Source organism: Eriocheir sinensis, chromosome 12 (genome assembly GCF_024679095.1).
Source record: "Eriocheir sinensis breed Jianghai 21 chromosome 12, ASM2467909v1, whole genome shotgun sequence".
Taxonomy (NCBI): Eukaryota; Metazoa; Arthropoda; class Malacostraca; order Decapoda; family Varunidae; genus Eriocheir; species Eriocheir sinensis.
Genome location: NC_066520.1, coordinates 7,342,969 through 7,359,064, shown reverse-complemented (window position 1 = coordinate 7,359,064; position 16,096 = coordinate 7,342,969). Strand labels below are relative to the sequence as shown.

General features: G+C 45.4%; 1 protein-coding gene across 9 annotated transcripts in view; it reads left to right on the top strand.

Annotated features, from left to right (window-relative positions):
- Positions 1 to 16,096, top strand: part of LOC126997345 (eukaryotic translation initiation factor 4E transporter-like) — a 92,282-nt gene that overhangs the window by 60,256 nt on the left and 15,930 nt on the right. For 7 of the 9 annotated variants that reach the window (XM_050858401.1, XM_050858398.1, XM_050858396.1 and 4 more), the window contains 4 exons: positions 9,353 to 9,460; positions 9,669 to 9,796; positions 12,304 to 12,401; positions 13,257 to 13,496. In XM_050858401.1, the coding sequence (XP_050714358.1) occupies positions 9,353 to 9,460; positions 9,669 to 9,796; positions 12,304 to 12,401; positions 13,257 to 13,496 (574 nt within the window). The remainder of the gene's footprint in view (positions 1 to 9,352; positions 9,461 to 9,668; positions 9,797 to 12,303; positions 12,402 to 13,256; positions 13,497 to 16,096) is intronic. The other 2 variants (XM_050858395.1, XM_050858400.1) reach the window with 2 other exon arrangements.

Sequence of the window (16,096 nt, the reverse complement as noted above, 5' to 3'; positions counted from 1 at the left end):
TGTTGAGAGTTTGTTTAATGTTTTTGTCTAATACATTGATCTATTCGTTACAAGCTATTTCGCAATACGTATTAGAAAGCATATTCATTTTAACTGTTCTTATCAATTTTAAATGTGTTAATATAGTACATATGTAGTTACTTTTATTTATTTTGATGTTTTATAACGTTTTAGTATAGAAATTTTTTTTTAATTGCATTATCCAGATCAATTTGGATAATCCGGTTTTCGGATAATCCGCTTTCTGATAATCGGGTTTTACTGTATATATGTATATATGTATATATGTATATATGTATATATGTATATATGTATATATGTATATATGTATATATGTATGTATGTATGTATGTATGTATGTATGTATGTATGTATGTATGTATGTATGTATGTATGTATGTATGTATGTATGTATGTATGTATGTATGTATGTATATATGTATATATGTATATATGTATATATGTATATATGTATGTATGTATATATGTATATATGTATATATATATGTATGTATGTATATATATATATATATATATATATATATATATATATATATATATACAGTCGTCCCTCAAATAGTACGGGGGTTGGGGACCCAGGACCCCCGTACTATTCGAAAATCCGTATAAAATTAGTGCCCCCCCCTAGAATCACTCCTGGGCACTCCTTCGGGATCTGGCTCCCACTTGGCTCAGTTGCCAGTTTTGCATTTTCTAATGCAGTCACAGTACAATGTTACCACGCTGGGGGGTTCGAGGGGGGGCAAAGCCCCCCACCCCCCATTAGAGGTCAGGTTATTTAAGGTTTGGTTGAGTTTAAATATGTGTCCCTTAACTACGTATATAATAGGGAGGCGTAATGCCGTATTTTGGAGGCACGGAGTCAATATCCACAATTACCATTTTGTTTCTTATTTCAAGTATGATTTAGAAAGAATTAGAGACTATGGTAGAGGGTAAGAGAGAGTGTGAGTGTATGACAAGGTCCGCTCGCTGACAATGTGGAAGGGAGCGCTGCCAGGATGGCTCCGTTGCCCAGCGTGGTAACACTTCGGTAGAAAATGCATAACTGGCAACTTTGGCTGGCGAGTAGAAGCTGAGCCTGGCGGGACACGGATTCAAGTGGTATGCTCTCCCTATCGCAACTTAACTCATACCAAAACGTAACTTCTAAATCTGAATTCTTCTGCAAGATGAACAGCTGTCTCGAATGCTTTGGGGTGCTTACAACAGCTGTTCGGTTCAGTAGCTCTTCATGTGTTTATTCCAGTACTGCAAAGAGTTCACGAAACTAGATAAGCTTGTATTAATCATGTTGAGCAAGTTTAGGACTTGAGTCTTGTTCAAGTGTAGTCATTGCCTCATCCTGTCTGGGTCCTCGCTGCCAAGTTTTTGAGCATTTAACGGTACCAAGCTGTAACACACTCCCCCTTTGTCTCCGAGCTAACCACTCACGAACCAACAAATGCTACAGTCGCTGAGCCAATCAGCGCCCAGGATACAGAACACAGTGCTCTGGTTGGTCGCCTTCCATCCATCAGCCAATCGTGTGCCGTGTACGATCACACGTGGGCAAACTAGCTCAAGCGGAAGCGGCCGTAGCTGCGTTTTCCATACGTGCGAGTCTTTGTCTATTCGTCTGTTGTACGCTACGTATTTTATTTCAATTTAATATTCTTTTAATATGCTCGTATTAATATTTTCTTAATTTTTTTATTGTTTACAGTTTTTTAGGATAGAAAATGATTTTTTTACTGCAAAATAAGTAAATTAATAAATATATTAAAATACCTCTATTCCGCAAAATCCCGCGATATAGCGAAAAATCCGCGATACAAAACAAAATATTTACAATTTAAAAATCCGCGATACAAACCTAAATATTTACAATTTAAAATTCTGCGATACAGTGAGACTGCGATAAGTGAACCGCGATATGGCGAGGGATTACTGTATATATATATGTATGTATATATATATATATATATATATATATATATATATATATATATATATATATATATATATATATATATATATATATATATATATATATATATATACAGGGGGGTCGTCTAATATGCGAGAATATGGGCGGTTCAAAGCCTCGCATATCGCAAATTCGCATATTAGGAACCTTAAAAAGCATGTAAATAATGGTATATGGGCGGTCAGCCACATTTTTTTAACTTAGTTTCCAATGTAATAAACTGCTTTTTCGAGTTCTTTGGAGGCGCCATAATAACAACAACAGCAACAACAATAGCCCACAGGCTAGCTTGCACACAGCACAGACACAGCTTGTGAGAGCAATGGCTGCTTTAGACGTACTGATGAAGAGAACACGTGGAGCCGTCTCACAGAGTAGAGTTGCCAGATTGTGCCATTGTTTATTTCCCTTCCTTCGGGAAGTGAGTAACAGCAAGTTCATTATTTGGTAGGAAATGGATGTTAGCGAAGTCGGGAACATGAAATGAATGAAAAAAAAACTGCTTTAGACGTACTGATGAAGAGAACACGTGGAGCCGTCTCACAGAGTAGAGTTGCCAGATTGCGCCATTGTTTATTTCCCTTCCTTCGGGAAGTGAGTAACAGCAAGTTCATTATTTGGTAGGAAATGGATGTTAGCGAAGTCGGGAACATGAAATGAATGAAAAAAAACTTTTCTCTTACTACCGAGTCAAGTCACCGCTCCCACGTGCTCCACCCCCCAAGGGGGGGAGGGAGGGAGGAAGGAGGTCGCATATGAGGTGGTTCGCATATCCCAAGTTCGCATATCAGGCGACCCCCCTGTATATATATATATATATATATATATATATATATATATATATATATATATATATATATATATATATATATATATATATATATATATTGTTATGCCGGACGTGTTACTTGGGTTCCGTGTCGCCATCAGGAGACTCCGTGGGAGGGAGATATGTAAACACTTTGCACAGCTTCTGTAGTTTAATATTCTTCCTTAGTAGTACACTTCACTCTGACTCTTCACTTACCACTAGCTTACTATGACTGGGACTGGCACTCTCTCGCCCTCTTCTCTAGAATGTTACAGTATATTTTAGATCATACAAGAACATGTAGCAAAAATATATGCGAGTTGGCAACACTTCCCGCCTGGCGCCTGACCGCGCCCAGCAGGCTGGACGGCTCGCCTTGCTCCCCGCCCCCTTGCTCGTTTCTCCGGGAGCCTTCTAGAGGCCTATGGTCGCCGGGGGAAACTTCCAGCACAACACTATCCCCCCCTCTTAATTGTGATCGTCCCGATCACACACTTAACTATATACAAACGTAAGAGAATTAATCAAAAACATAATAATCGTTGTATCGCTGTGGACGCCTGCGTTGTCTCTGTCTTCTGTTCGTTGCCTCCTGCTCGTCTGTCTCCTGGCGCGCCTCGTCGTCGTCTGCTTCTTGGGGTGTCCCTGGAACATCTGCCGAAGCTGGGAGGTTATTTCCCTCGGCTGAAAGGTCCAGAAGGCCTACGTCGTCGTCGACCTCTCGGTCCTGGACGTCCCTTGCGTTTTCGTCGGCTGCTGAGTGTCTGTAGTTGTTCCAGGTGTAGTTTCCCGGACCGTGGTACCTCCATAGGTGGTTGACGTGGACAACTTTCCGCTTGGTCCTTTCCGTTCTCCAGATTCGGTAAGTCACGTCAGAGAGGCGTTCTAGCACAGTGTAAGGGCCTTCCCAGGGGCTCTGTAACTTCGGAGACTGTCCTTTCTTCCTCTGCGGGTTGTAAAGCCAGACTCGGTCTCCTTCCTTGAAGTCAACGTGGCTTGCCCTCATATTGTAACCGCGCTTCATGGCCTCCCTGGAGAACTTCAAGGCACCTCGGACTTGATGGTGCACCTCTTCCAGCCGTTCCTCTAGTTGACGGGCAAAACTGGTGGCGTCCCTTGGAAGGCTTTCCCCAGGAGGCCTTCCTGTCAGTAGGTCCACCGGCAATCGCAGCTCACGTCCAAACATCAGCTTTGCCGGTGAATACCCCGTAGTCTCGTGGGCGGCAGACCTGTAGGCCATGAGAACCGTAGGCAGCTTCTGATCCCATGAAGACTGATCATTGTTGCACTGCTTGGCCAACTCCTGGCCCAACGTCCAATTAAACCTCTCCACCATTCCATCTGACTGTGGGTGCAGAGGGGTGGTCCGGGTCTTCTTGATACCCAGGAGTTTGCAGCACTCAGCAAGGACTGTTGACTCAAAATTCCTTCCCTGGTCGGAATGGAACTCGTTAGGCACACCGAAGCGACAAAAGAACTCCTCCACCAAAACCTTGGCGATGGTAGTGGCTTCCTGGTCAGGGATGGCGTAGGCTTCCGGCCACTTGGTGAAGTAATCCATTATGACGCAGATGTACCTATTTCCGTTCGTCGTCAGAGGCAAGGGTCCTGCTATATCCACTGCCACCCGTTCCATGGGGGCTCCAACCTGGTATAGTTGCAATGGGGCACGGTGACGCTCCTTGGGGCCCTTCTTTGCACAGCACACCTCACACGCGTGACACCATTCTTCCACGTCCTTCCTCATGCCAACCCAATAGAACCTTTGGCGCAGGCGACTCAGTGTCTTCTTTACCCCAAGGTGTCCACTGGTGATGCTGTCGTGCATTTCTTTCAAGACGCCTTCCCGGGACTTCACAGGTAGCACCGTGGACCAGTAGTGTTCAAGACCATCATGAGAGACCCAGCGTCGCTGCAGCACCCCGTTGTCCATCCGAAGAGTGTCCCACTGAGTCCAGTAATTCTTGGTGGTAGGGCTTTCTCTCGAGATTACTTCCCACCCAGGTCGCGTTGACGACTGACTCAGCCACTCCATAACTGGTCTCAAATCTCGGTCCTCCCGCTGCAGTTTTCCCAAGTCTTCCCATGGCACCTCCGCTGTCTGTTCCACTGTAGTGCAGCGGCACATATTCTGGACGCTTTCCCTCTGGAGGCAATGTTGACACTCAGGTTGGCAGGGGCGCCGGCTCAAGCTGTCCGCGTTACCGTGTGTTAGCCCAGGTCGATGCACAATAGTGTAGTGATGTTGCTCTAGTTTACCTATCCAGCGAGCAAGCTGGCCCTCAGGGTTTTTCAGTGACTTCAGCCACCGCAATGCAGCGTGATCCGTGCGGATGGTGAAAGTTGCACCGTACAGGTAAGCATGGAAAAAGTCAAGGCTCTTGACTACTGCCAGGAGATCTTTCCGGGTCACGCAATAGTTTTTCTCGGCTGGGGTGAGCTTCTTGCTGAAGTAGGCCACAACCCGTTCCATGTCGGCACATGCCTGGGACAGCACTCCACCAATCCCCTCATCACTGGCATCACAATCCAGTATAAAAGGCTTAGAGGGGTCTGGGTAGGTGAGTACGGGCGAGCTGATGAGGGCCTCCTTGAGATTCTCAAAGGCAACCTGAGTTTCCGCTGTCCACTCAAACTTGCGCCCCTTCTTCGTCAGGAGGTGCAGTGGTGCAGCAATCGTAGCGAAGCCTTTCACAAACCTGCGGTAGTATGAGCACAACCCGAGGAAGCTCCGCAGCTCCTTCACGTTGGTGGGTGTCGGCCAGTCCCTTACCGCAGCTACCTTCTCAGGATCAGTGCGTACTCCAGCCTCGCTCACGATGTGTCCCAAGTATTGGACCTCCTTTTGGAACAGACAGCATTTCTTCGGGCTGAGCTTAAGGTGTGCAGCTCCAAACCGGGCGAAAACCTCTGATAGCCTTTCCATCTCCTGCTCGAAGGTCTGGCCAAAGACAATCACGTCGTTGAGGTAGATGAGTGCCGTCTTCCAGTGAAGTCCCTCCAGCACCCTCTCCATCAGCCGCTCGAACGTGGCCGGCGCGTTGCACAGGCCAAAGGGCATGACCTTAAACTGCCACAGGCCTTGACCGTAGGAGAAGGCTGTTTTCTCTTTGTCCTGCTCCGCCATTTTGACTTGGTGATACCCAGACTTCATATCCAGTGTTGAAAACCACTTGGAGCCCACCAAAGCGTCGAGCGTGTCGTCGATCCGTGGGAGTGGGTATGAATCCTTGATGGTGAGATCGTTGAGGGCTCGGTAGTCCATGCAGCACCTGAGGGAACCGTCCTTTTTCCTGACGAGCACTACAGCAGACGCCCACGGGCTGCTGGACCGCTCGATTAACCCCTGTTGCCGGAGATCATCCATCACCTCATCCATTTCCTTGCAACGGGCTGGTGCCATCCTTCGAGGAGCTTGCTTCACTGGGCGGTGGCTACCTGTGTCGATGTGGTGCTCTACCAGGTCCGTACACCCCAAGTCCAGGTCTCCTGTGGAAAACACATCTGCATTCCTCACGAGAAGCTCCCTGAGCTGTTCCACTTGGGGCTCCTCTAGACACTTGGAGCTCCTGTCAAACAGGTCGCGCAGGTAGTCAGGCAGCTCCTCCTGGGGCTTTGTCAGGTTTCTCCTGCAGACACAGGTTCTTGGTTTCTGGTCGATCTCTTGGCACAACCCCACCATGGTCCCTTGTTTTCTTTTCTTTGGGCTGAAGGAGACATTGGCCACGACGACAGGCACTTCCGCTGCAGCAGGGTCTACCAAAGTACTGCCTACAATCACCCCGTTTTCTACCGGGCATCGACTTCCACTCTCTACCACACACATGCTAGCCGGGGGGGCACCCGTAATTTGACAGGGTAGCAGCATCTCCGATCTCGGAGGAATAATGGTGGTGCGCTTGACCGTCACTGGCAGGTCTTCCTTGTTCACAGTCGTCAGTGGCACCCTCCTTCCTCCTACAGTCAGCTGCTTAGCGCGGAAGTCCAGCTCGCACCTGTGGGAGACCAGATAATCCATACCTAGGATGCAGGGGTCATCCATGTCGGCCACGTACACAGAGAGGAACTCTTCCTTTCCTCCGAGCTCAAACTTCACGTCCACTGGGCCTCTGAGCTCTGCGTAGTGTCCTGTGACTCCGCACAGTCGATGCGGCGTCTTAGGAAGCCGACGATGACTCACCACGTCAGGCCGCACCAATGTGCGTTCCGAGCCTGTGTCGACGACCACAGGCCACAACACTCCGTCAAACTTGCCCTCCACTTGGCAGCTTGTCATGGTGGTTCTGCACACTGATATCTTCGGGGCATGTACAGGACAGACTGGTCGTTGCCCCCGTGAACCAGTCCTTCTTAGTTTCCCGAGTGGTGGTCCCTCGTTGGGGGCACATTTTTCCGACACTCATTCTTCCAGTGCCCCTTTTCTCCACAGGTCCAGCACTTGGGTCCTTCCCTGGGCTTCTTCTTAGCGCCACCTTCATATTCCTTCTTCCTCTTATAGCATTCGTTCTCCTTGTGCCCAACCTTCTCGCAGTACCAGCACGTTCCTTGGAACCTGTCTGTGTCGCTGACAGCGCCCTTTCGTGCCCTAAAGCCAGAAGTCGAGTCGTCCCTGAAGCTTGACAAGCTAGACCTAACAAAGGACTCAAACTCCATGGCACGTGCCAGAGCTTCCTGCATTGATGTTGGCTTAGCTTGGTTCACTTGTATCTTCAGCTGAGGGCTGTCCAGGGCATCGATGAATTGATCACGCAGCAAAACCGTCAGCAGGTCAGGGGTGGCACCTGGGTATGCCTTGTGCGCCATGCTCTCAAGGTCCTGAGCGAGTTCCTGAAGAGACTCGCCGCGCCTCCTGTTGCGGGTTCTGAACCTAACCCTGAAGAGCTCGTTCTGGTGCTTGGTCCCATATCATTGCTCCAGCGCCTGTGCCAGCCCGCTGTAGCTGCCCTTTGTCGCATTGTTGAGCTGAGCAAGGACCTCCAGCGCCGCCCCTTTCAGGCTAGTGGCCAGCTGTACCGCGCACTCTTGGTCATCCCATCCGTTCCGAGCTGCCAACAGCTCAAACTGAGCGCGGTAAGCCTCCCAGGAGACCTTACCATCAAACTCCTGAGGCTTCTTTCTAACAGGCGAACCCAGCAGACTCATGGGGCTGGCGGAAATTCTTGCGGGGATAAACTCAGGCGAAACAGGGCTCAAACTACCCCGGACTTGCGTAGGAGAAGCATCTTGGGTACAACTAGCCCCTGCAGGCACTGGCTGTCCGTTTCCAGCCAAGCAGTCTTCAAGGGCCTTCACTCTGTCACTTCTAATATTTCTTTGTGTGTCGTCTCCCGTACCACCTCCATCTCTTGTTGAAGATTTGTGTGTTCTTTCTCCACTTCTATCAGGCGTTGTCCCAAGTTCGTGGTCACACCAGTCATTTCTCTTCGCACTGATTCACTGCCATCTTGAACTGCTTTTAGCTGTAGCTGTAATCCTGTGAAGCGATCTTCTAGCTGTTCTTTGAGTTCTTGGAGTGTTCCTTCTTGTTGATGCTGTGCTCTTTCTTGTTGTTCTTTTGAGTTCTTGGTGTGCTTTTTCTTGTTGTTCTTTGAGTTCTTGGTGTGCTTTTTCTTGTTGTTCTTTGAGTTCTTGGTGTGCTCATTCTTGTTTCTCCCCCTGTAGTCTCAAGGCTTCCAAAAGTTCAGTCAACATGTCGTCCCTCTGGGCAGCTTGGGAACGAGTCTCCATGGCGAAAAAACAAATGGCTACACTCCTGACACCAGTGTTATGCCGGACGTGTTACTTGGGTTCCGTGTCGCCGTCAGGAGACTCCGTGGGAGGGAGATATGTAAACACTTTGCACAGCTTCTGTAGTTTAATATTCTTCCTCAGTAGTACACTTCACTCTGACTCTTCACTGACCACTAGCTTACTATGACTGGAACTGCCCTCTCTCGCCCTCTTCTATATATATCTAGAACAGTACAGTCTAGAATGTTACAGTATATTTTAGATCATACAAGAACATGTAGCAAAAATATATGCGAGTTGGCAACACTTCCCGCCTGGCGCCTGGCCGCGCCCTCTTGGCTGGATCTCGCCTTGCTCCCCGCCCTTGCTCGTTTCTCCGGGAGCCTTCTAGAGGCCTATGGTCGCTGGGAAACTTCCAGCACAACAATATATATATATATATATCTCGATATATATATATTTATATAAATATATAGATAGATATATATAGATTTATATATATATATATATATATATATATATATAGTAATTTAATGTAGTAGTTCTGCTAATAGAATAAATGTGAAAATAGAAAAACCATGTGACAACTTTCCTTTGTTTTTTTAATGTTTTCTTGTTCCCTGGGATTCAGCCTGTATCTCCTCTGTGTGAAACATGGGCAAGGTTTGATGATGATGTTATTGTAAAAAATATATAGGCATGTTTCCTTTTAAAAATTGGTTATTTTGTGTGAATGAAATTTTTACGTTTTTTATTTATTTATTTATTTATTTATTTATCTATTTTTTAATTTTTTATTTTTTTTTATTTTTTAATTTTAGAAGCACCGTAAGCGAGAAGCTGAAAGAGCCCGGTCTCCAAACCCCAATGGGCCTGTGAACACAGTGTCAAGTGTTAATTCAGGACCCATTTCTTCAAGTGTAAATAAGGTAAATAAGGTCAAAAAATATTTTCTTTTATTTATCCGTGCCAACTTACCTGTAATTTCTAGTCAAAGAATGCTGACAAAGATTTTGCTGTATGCTAGAACATATGCAGGATAGATCTCATCATATAAAACTATGCTGCTGTTAGTAAGGTATGAAGCAGCATTGTATTCAATTGTTTTCAAATAAATAACATACAGTTGTTCATAAGTTACAGGATGGATCCCCTAGCAAGTCTGGGGTAAAGTCGCAGTCCCCATTGGCCTTTACACCAACATCTGTCATGAGAAAGATGACAGCTGATCGTGATCGCCATGAACGTTCTGATAAGTCTGATAGGTAAGAGATGTGTTTTCGCAAGCATGTAGAAGCCAAGGAAAGTTTCTGCGTATGTTGTTCAATACATGCAGAAATTGTAAGTATATGGTGTAGTGACATGCAGTCAGTCTGTTTATTTTATTTTTTATTTATTTACTATTTTTTTTTTTTTATCCCTTCACTACAGCTGGGCGAAAACAGTGCCCCGCCCCGTATCCGGGCTGGCCGCGTGTGCCAAATTTCAAACGTCACTACTAAATATAACAAGTTTTCAGCCATAAACTCAACATAATCGTCATGTATTATACAGGTAACTCGATTTACGCGAGTTTGGGTTACGTGTTTTTGAAATAATGCGGGGTCCAAAATTCAAATAAACGTTTAATTTACATATCCCCCCCCCTATAAGCGATATTTTATGGAGTGGCCACCAGATGTCTCACACAACTGGACTCACACGGCGCCATGGCCACACAGCTGAGCTCAGTTCTTCCCGCACGCCACTTGAACAACAATACAGTATCCACGCTGCCACGCTACTCAACATTATAGGGGTGGGCATGTACCGGTACCAGTACCGGTACTAATGGTACCAGCTATACAGTACAGTACCGGAACCAGACTGCTCAGTACCAGTACCAGTACTAGCCAGTTGCTCCCACGGCCACACAGCTCAGCTCAGTTCTTCCAGCGCGCCACTTGAACAACAATACAGTACCCACGCTGCCATGCTACTCAACAATAGGGATGGGCAGGTACCGGTACCAGTACTGGTACTAACGGTACCAGCTATACAGTACAGTACCGGTACCAGACTGCTCGGTACCGGTACCAATACTAGCCAATTGCTCCCGCGGCCACTGCCCGCACAGCAGAGCTCAGTTCTTCCCGCGCGCCACTTGAACAACAATACAGTACCCACGCTGCCACACTACACAACAATAGGGGTGGGCAGGTATCGGTACCAGTACCGGTACTGACGGTACCAGCTATACGGTACAGAACCGGTACTGACGGTACCAGCTATACGGTACAGAACCGGTACCAGACTGCTCGGTACCGGTACCAATACTAGCCAGTCGCTCATGGTGTCCCTCATTTCTTCCTCACATGAGTGAGGCTGATATGTATATTATCTCTCTCTCTCTCTCTCTCTCTCTCTCTCTCTCTCTCTCTCCACTGAATGAAGTGAATATTTATTTTTCGATAGAAACCTACCTCTTGTTTGATTTACATTGTTTTTTTATTTATGCGACCTCTTCAAGGACACAATACTCGCGTACATCAAGAGTTACTTGTATATAAAAATATGCAAAATTTAATGGTGAACATAAAGAAACATAAATTGATTGATAATTTTGAGATGTATGCATAAATATAGAGAAATTTGCATGATGCATAGATGACGTGTGTGCTGAATTGTATTTCCTCATATTAATTGTGATAAAGAAATAGATTTGTGGAGGAAAGTGGAGGAGAGGGAAGGGAGGGACATAGACGTAAGTAAGATCATGGAAAATATCTCACTGATTTACCGGCAATATGCACAGATCTTATGGAGTAATAGGCTGAAAGGCCATGTGTGTGTGTGAGAGAGAGAGAGAGAGAGAGAGAGAGAGAGAGAGGGGGGGGGGGGGGTCAAAAGATTGACACCTCACTGATACAAAGGGAGAGAGAGAGGGAGCAGCAGCAGCATCCATCTCTCTCTCTCTCTCTCTCTCTCTCTCTCTCTCTCTCTCTCTCTCTCTCTCTCTCTCTCTCACACACACACACACACACACACACACATATAAGAAAGCTGGAAAGAGTACAGAGAATGGCAACTAAGATGGTACCGGGACTTGGGGATCGGACTTACGAGGAGAGACTCAATAGCATGGGGCTCACAACCCTGGAGAGAAGAAGAGAAAGAGGAGACCTGTTAGCGGTGTACAGGGTGGCGAGTGGGGTGGAGAATCTGGACAGAGAGGACCTGTGTGTGTGGAGCGAGAGAGAAACAAGAGGACATGGGAAGAAATTGAGGGCGACTACGTGTAGGCGAGATGTGAAAAAGTTTATCTTCCCAAACAGAAGCATTGAGCTGTGGAATGGACTGGAGGAGGTGGTGGTTTGTGCAAGACACATTCATGATTTTAAGGAAAAGTTGGATAAGAGCGGATATGGAGATGGGACAGCGCGAGCGTAGCTCTTTTCCCGTATGTCACAACTACGTAAATACAACTAGGTAAATACACACACACACACACACACACACACACACACGACTCACCTCCAGGAGGATGGCCTTTCAACTTTTACCCCGTGAAATCTGTGCATATTGCCGGTGAATCAGTAGGATATTTTCCATGATCTTATGTCTGTGTCCTTCCCTTCCCTCTCCTAAGTGTCTCCACAACTTCATACCCATAGACTTTCATTATGAAATGTTAAAAAGTTCCCATTTCCATGTCTCATCTCTCAAATATTTTTCAGTCGTGCCCCTTCCTTTTATTCGTGGTCTCTCTTTTACTCCCAACTTGTGTTTTCAGTCCTGTTGTAAATGATGTAAAGGAGGGAGAAAGAAACAGAGATCATGACAACCATGTGGGTGTAAATATGCCACTTCAAGCTTCTCTTCAACAGCAAGGTTAGTAACATTTCATTGAAATATTCCATCAAATAAATATGCACCCATTTTCTTAAAGAGCTATACAAATATGAATCATCATCATAATCATCTTCAACCAATACTAGTCCTTTGCTGGCCTTCCCCAACATCTCCCACTTCTCTCTGTTTCATGGTATTAAAGTAGGATCTCACCAATTACATCTAATACTAACTAATGGGGAGGATACGACTGAGGGCATATCGCTTCACTCACTCGCTGCCTATACTCCTGGCAGTCCTCCTCCCATTCCAGTCTTAAATGCTACTTCTAAACAAGACATGAACACTTTTGGAAATATTTTGTTACCTTGCCTAACTCCCTTACTGATTGAAATTTTCTTGCATTTCTCGGATAGTTTTTTTTTTTATTTTTCATGGTGTCTATATACATCTATCTTCCAACATTTTTATATACAGTTCATCTAATACCTGCCTCCTGAAAGTCTGTGTGACTGCTGTAAGTTGAGAATGGGGAAGCTTTTCCCTCTGAAATTTTTTCCAATTTATCAACGATAAAAACATCCTATTCGTGTATCTTGACACATCTATTTGATTGGGTCAATGAAGACTATGGATGCTGTGTAGCAAATATGTGCCATACTATTTGTATTGGAAAGCTAACTCACCACAGAATTAATACAAAATTAAATACCCTACCCTAAAAGAAAAAATAGTTGAAATTCTTTTGCAGTCTGCAGCCTTATTTGTATCTAGAAATAGAGTCTTACCCCTTATTTGCAGCATATTTAAAGTTATATGTGGCTTATAAGCAATTGACTGAGTAGTTTACTTATAACCAAGAGATTACATCATGAAAACTCTGTAATCTTTCAGCATCCAACCGAGGCAAAGTTGATAACAAGAGAGATTTGCGGCGAGGCACATCACCCTTGCCTCCTTGCAGTGCTGCAATGTCAGCAGGACCTCTGATGGGAGGCAAGGGACCCATGATCATGGGAGGAAACCCTGGAATGTTAAATATGGGTCCACCTGGACAGCGACATCCATCTTCTACTCTACAGCCTCCAGGAATAGGCATGTCAAGGGGAAATCAACAAAATTTGAATATCCGAGGTAATAACTATGATTGATTGATTCTAACTATATTCCTTAGAGTGGCTTGTGTGAATGGCATAAATGAGGAAAGGAAGAGAAGGGAGATGATAAACAAATTCCAGAAAGGAAGGATTGATGTATTAGGTGTGAGACACATATGTGGGAGTGATGGCAAGGAGAGGCTGTGGGAGGGTGTGGAGTGGGGAGTAGTATGGGCAGGGGTGGAAGGGGGAAGAGGGAGACAGGGATGTGCATTATTTGCCTCCCCATGAGTGTGGGCAGGAGTGGATGGGCATGGGTGGTGTGGCTCATGTATAGTGTGGATGACGGGAAAGATGAGAATAGTAAAGTATGCATGGGTGTGTGTGTGTATATGCGCCAGTAAATGAGTCAAAGAAAGGCAAGAGTGAGATGATGTGATTCTGGGAGGACTTAGGACAGTGTCTGAGAACCTTTGGGAGTGAAAGAAGAATTTTCATGTTAGGGGATATGAATGCAAAAGTTGGAAACGGAGACAGATGGTGTGGTCGGGAAGAGGGGTGTGGATGGAGTGAATGAGAATGGACTATACCTTGTAGATGTTCATGCTGAGAGGGGTTTGGTCTTGGCAAACACCTTCCAGCACAAGCTAATTCACAGGTATACATGGGCAAGGGGAGACATGAGGAGTGTAATAGATTTAGCTGTAGATATGAGGTTGAGACAGGATGTAGTAGATGCAAAAGATGTGAGAGGAATGTTTAATGGATCTGATCACCAAAACCAAAATTAGGATCAAAGAGAAATGGGAATTCAGAGGAAATGGAAAGAAAGAAAAGGGTGGGAAGAAACTAGCAAGTGAGAAATTGCTTGACAGTGGCCACAGGAATAGGAAAGGAGATCTATGGGAAGAAAGTGGAGTAAATACTTTGAAAAGTTAGAGCAGGGATAGAACACCGTACAGGAGTGAATAAGGTGTTTGATGTTTTTAAGAGTTCAGTGGTCAGGGAAACTGAGGAAGAAGTGAGAATAGTTGTGTGGAAAAAGTAAGAAAGGGAGTGCCTGGTGGATGGATGAGATAAAAGAGGAAGTTGAGGAGAGAAGAAGAAATTACAAGAAAATGTGATGGAGAAGGCAAAAGAGAGATGGGATAGAAAGTTCAGGGAGAGTAAGATGTTCGTAAAGAGGCTGGTTAGAGAAAGTAAAGAAGGAGTGGATGAGGATTTTGGTAGGAAAATATCTGCAAAATACCAGGAGAAAGTTAAAAGAGAGAAATGGGGAGAGAGGAAAGAGTGACATTTGTAGCATGAAGAGGAAAGATGGGGTGCTTGTGAGAGGGAATGAGGAGTTAAGGAAGGTATGGAAGCAGCACTTGGAAACTGTAATGAATGAGAGTATGGGAGAGAGCAGAAGTGACTAGTGTAGGAATAAAGATCACCGTAGGGCAGCCAGATTCACAGGGGAGGGGAGAGAGAGGAGGCAATGAAGTTAAAAGTAGGAAAGGCCCCTAAAGCTGATAGCATAACAGCAGAAAAGCTGATGGAGGAGATGTAGTTGTAGAATAAATATTACAGATATGTAACCTAGCATGGGAACAGAGTGAGATGCCAGGGGACTGGAGAAAGGCTACTGTTGTGCTACTGTACAAAGGGAATGGAAGCAGAGGTGATTGTGATAGTTACAGGGGAATAAGGCTACTCAGTGTGGCAGGAAAAGCGTATGGAAGGGTTTCAAATGAGGATGAAGAAAATAACTGAAAAAGTGTAGGCAATGAACAAGGGGGTTTTATGAACAGGAGGGGTTGTGTAGATCAAATATTTGCACAGAAAATGGTAGTTGAAAAGTACCTAGTGAAGGATAGGAAGCTGTTTGCTGCTTTCATGGACCTAGAGAAGACATATGATAGGGTTGACAGGAAGAGTATGGGATGTTATAAGGATATTATTATGGTGTGGAAAGGCTTTTGCTGGAGGGTATCATATCTTTCTATAAGGATGCGAGTGTCTCTGTACACGTGAATGGTGAGTTGAGTGGGGGTTTTGATGTTGGTGCGGGTGTGTGATGTCACCATGGCCTTTAACCCTTTCACTGTAGGGGCTTGAGAGGCGACTATCCCCTCAGGCGCAGTCGGGCAGCCCAATGGGGGTGTCTCTTTTAACTTCTGCATCTCAAAAACTATCCATCACAGCTAAAACCAAAAATACCATTGGAAAGAAGAGGCCTAGATCTATAGGAGTCGGTTATGTATGCCTTTCCTGCAAATGTACATGCACGTTCAGCGAGTGTTGAATGTGAACACTTATGTCAGTGCGTGTGCGATGATCAGTCATTTTGAGGCAACTGCGGACATCTCTCCATGAGGTTCTGACAAGGTAGTATTGCCAACTGCAATATTTACAACTGTTTGGTCAAAGAATCAGTCAGGTGATAGGTGAAACTATGCAAAAATGCTGTTATATTGGACAAGAACATCCACCAGTTATTCGTCTGTAGATTTTCCGCGCTGGGCTGATATGATTTTCCACCAAATTTAGTGGAAAACCCACTCAATTGGCAATCCTGTGCCGTGAGAAATATTGTTGGAACACTCTCATATGCGGGAGATTTGAGTGCGGCTGGAGCTCGCAGCGAGCGTTTAG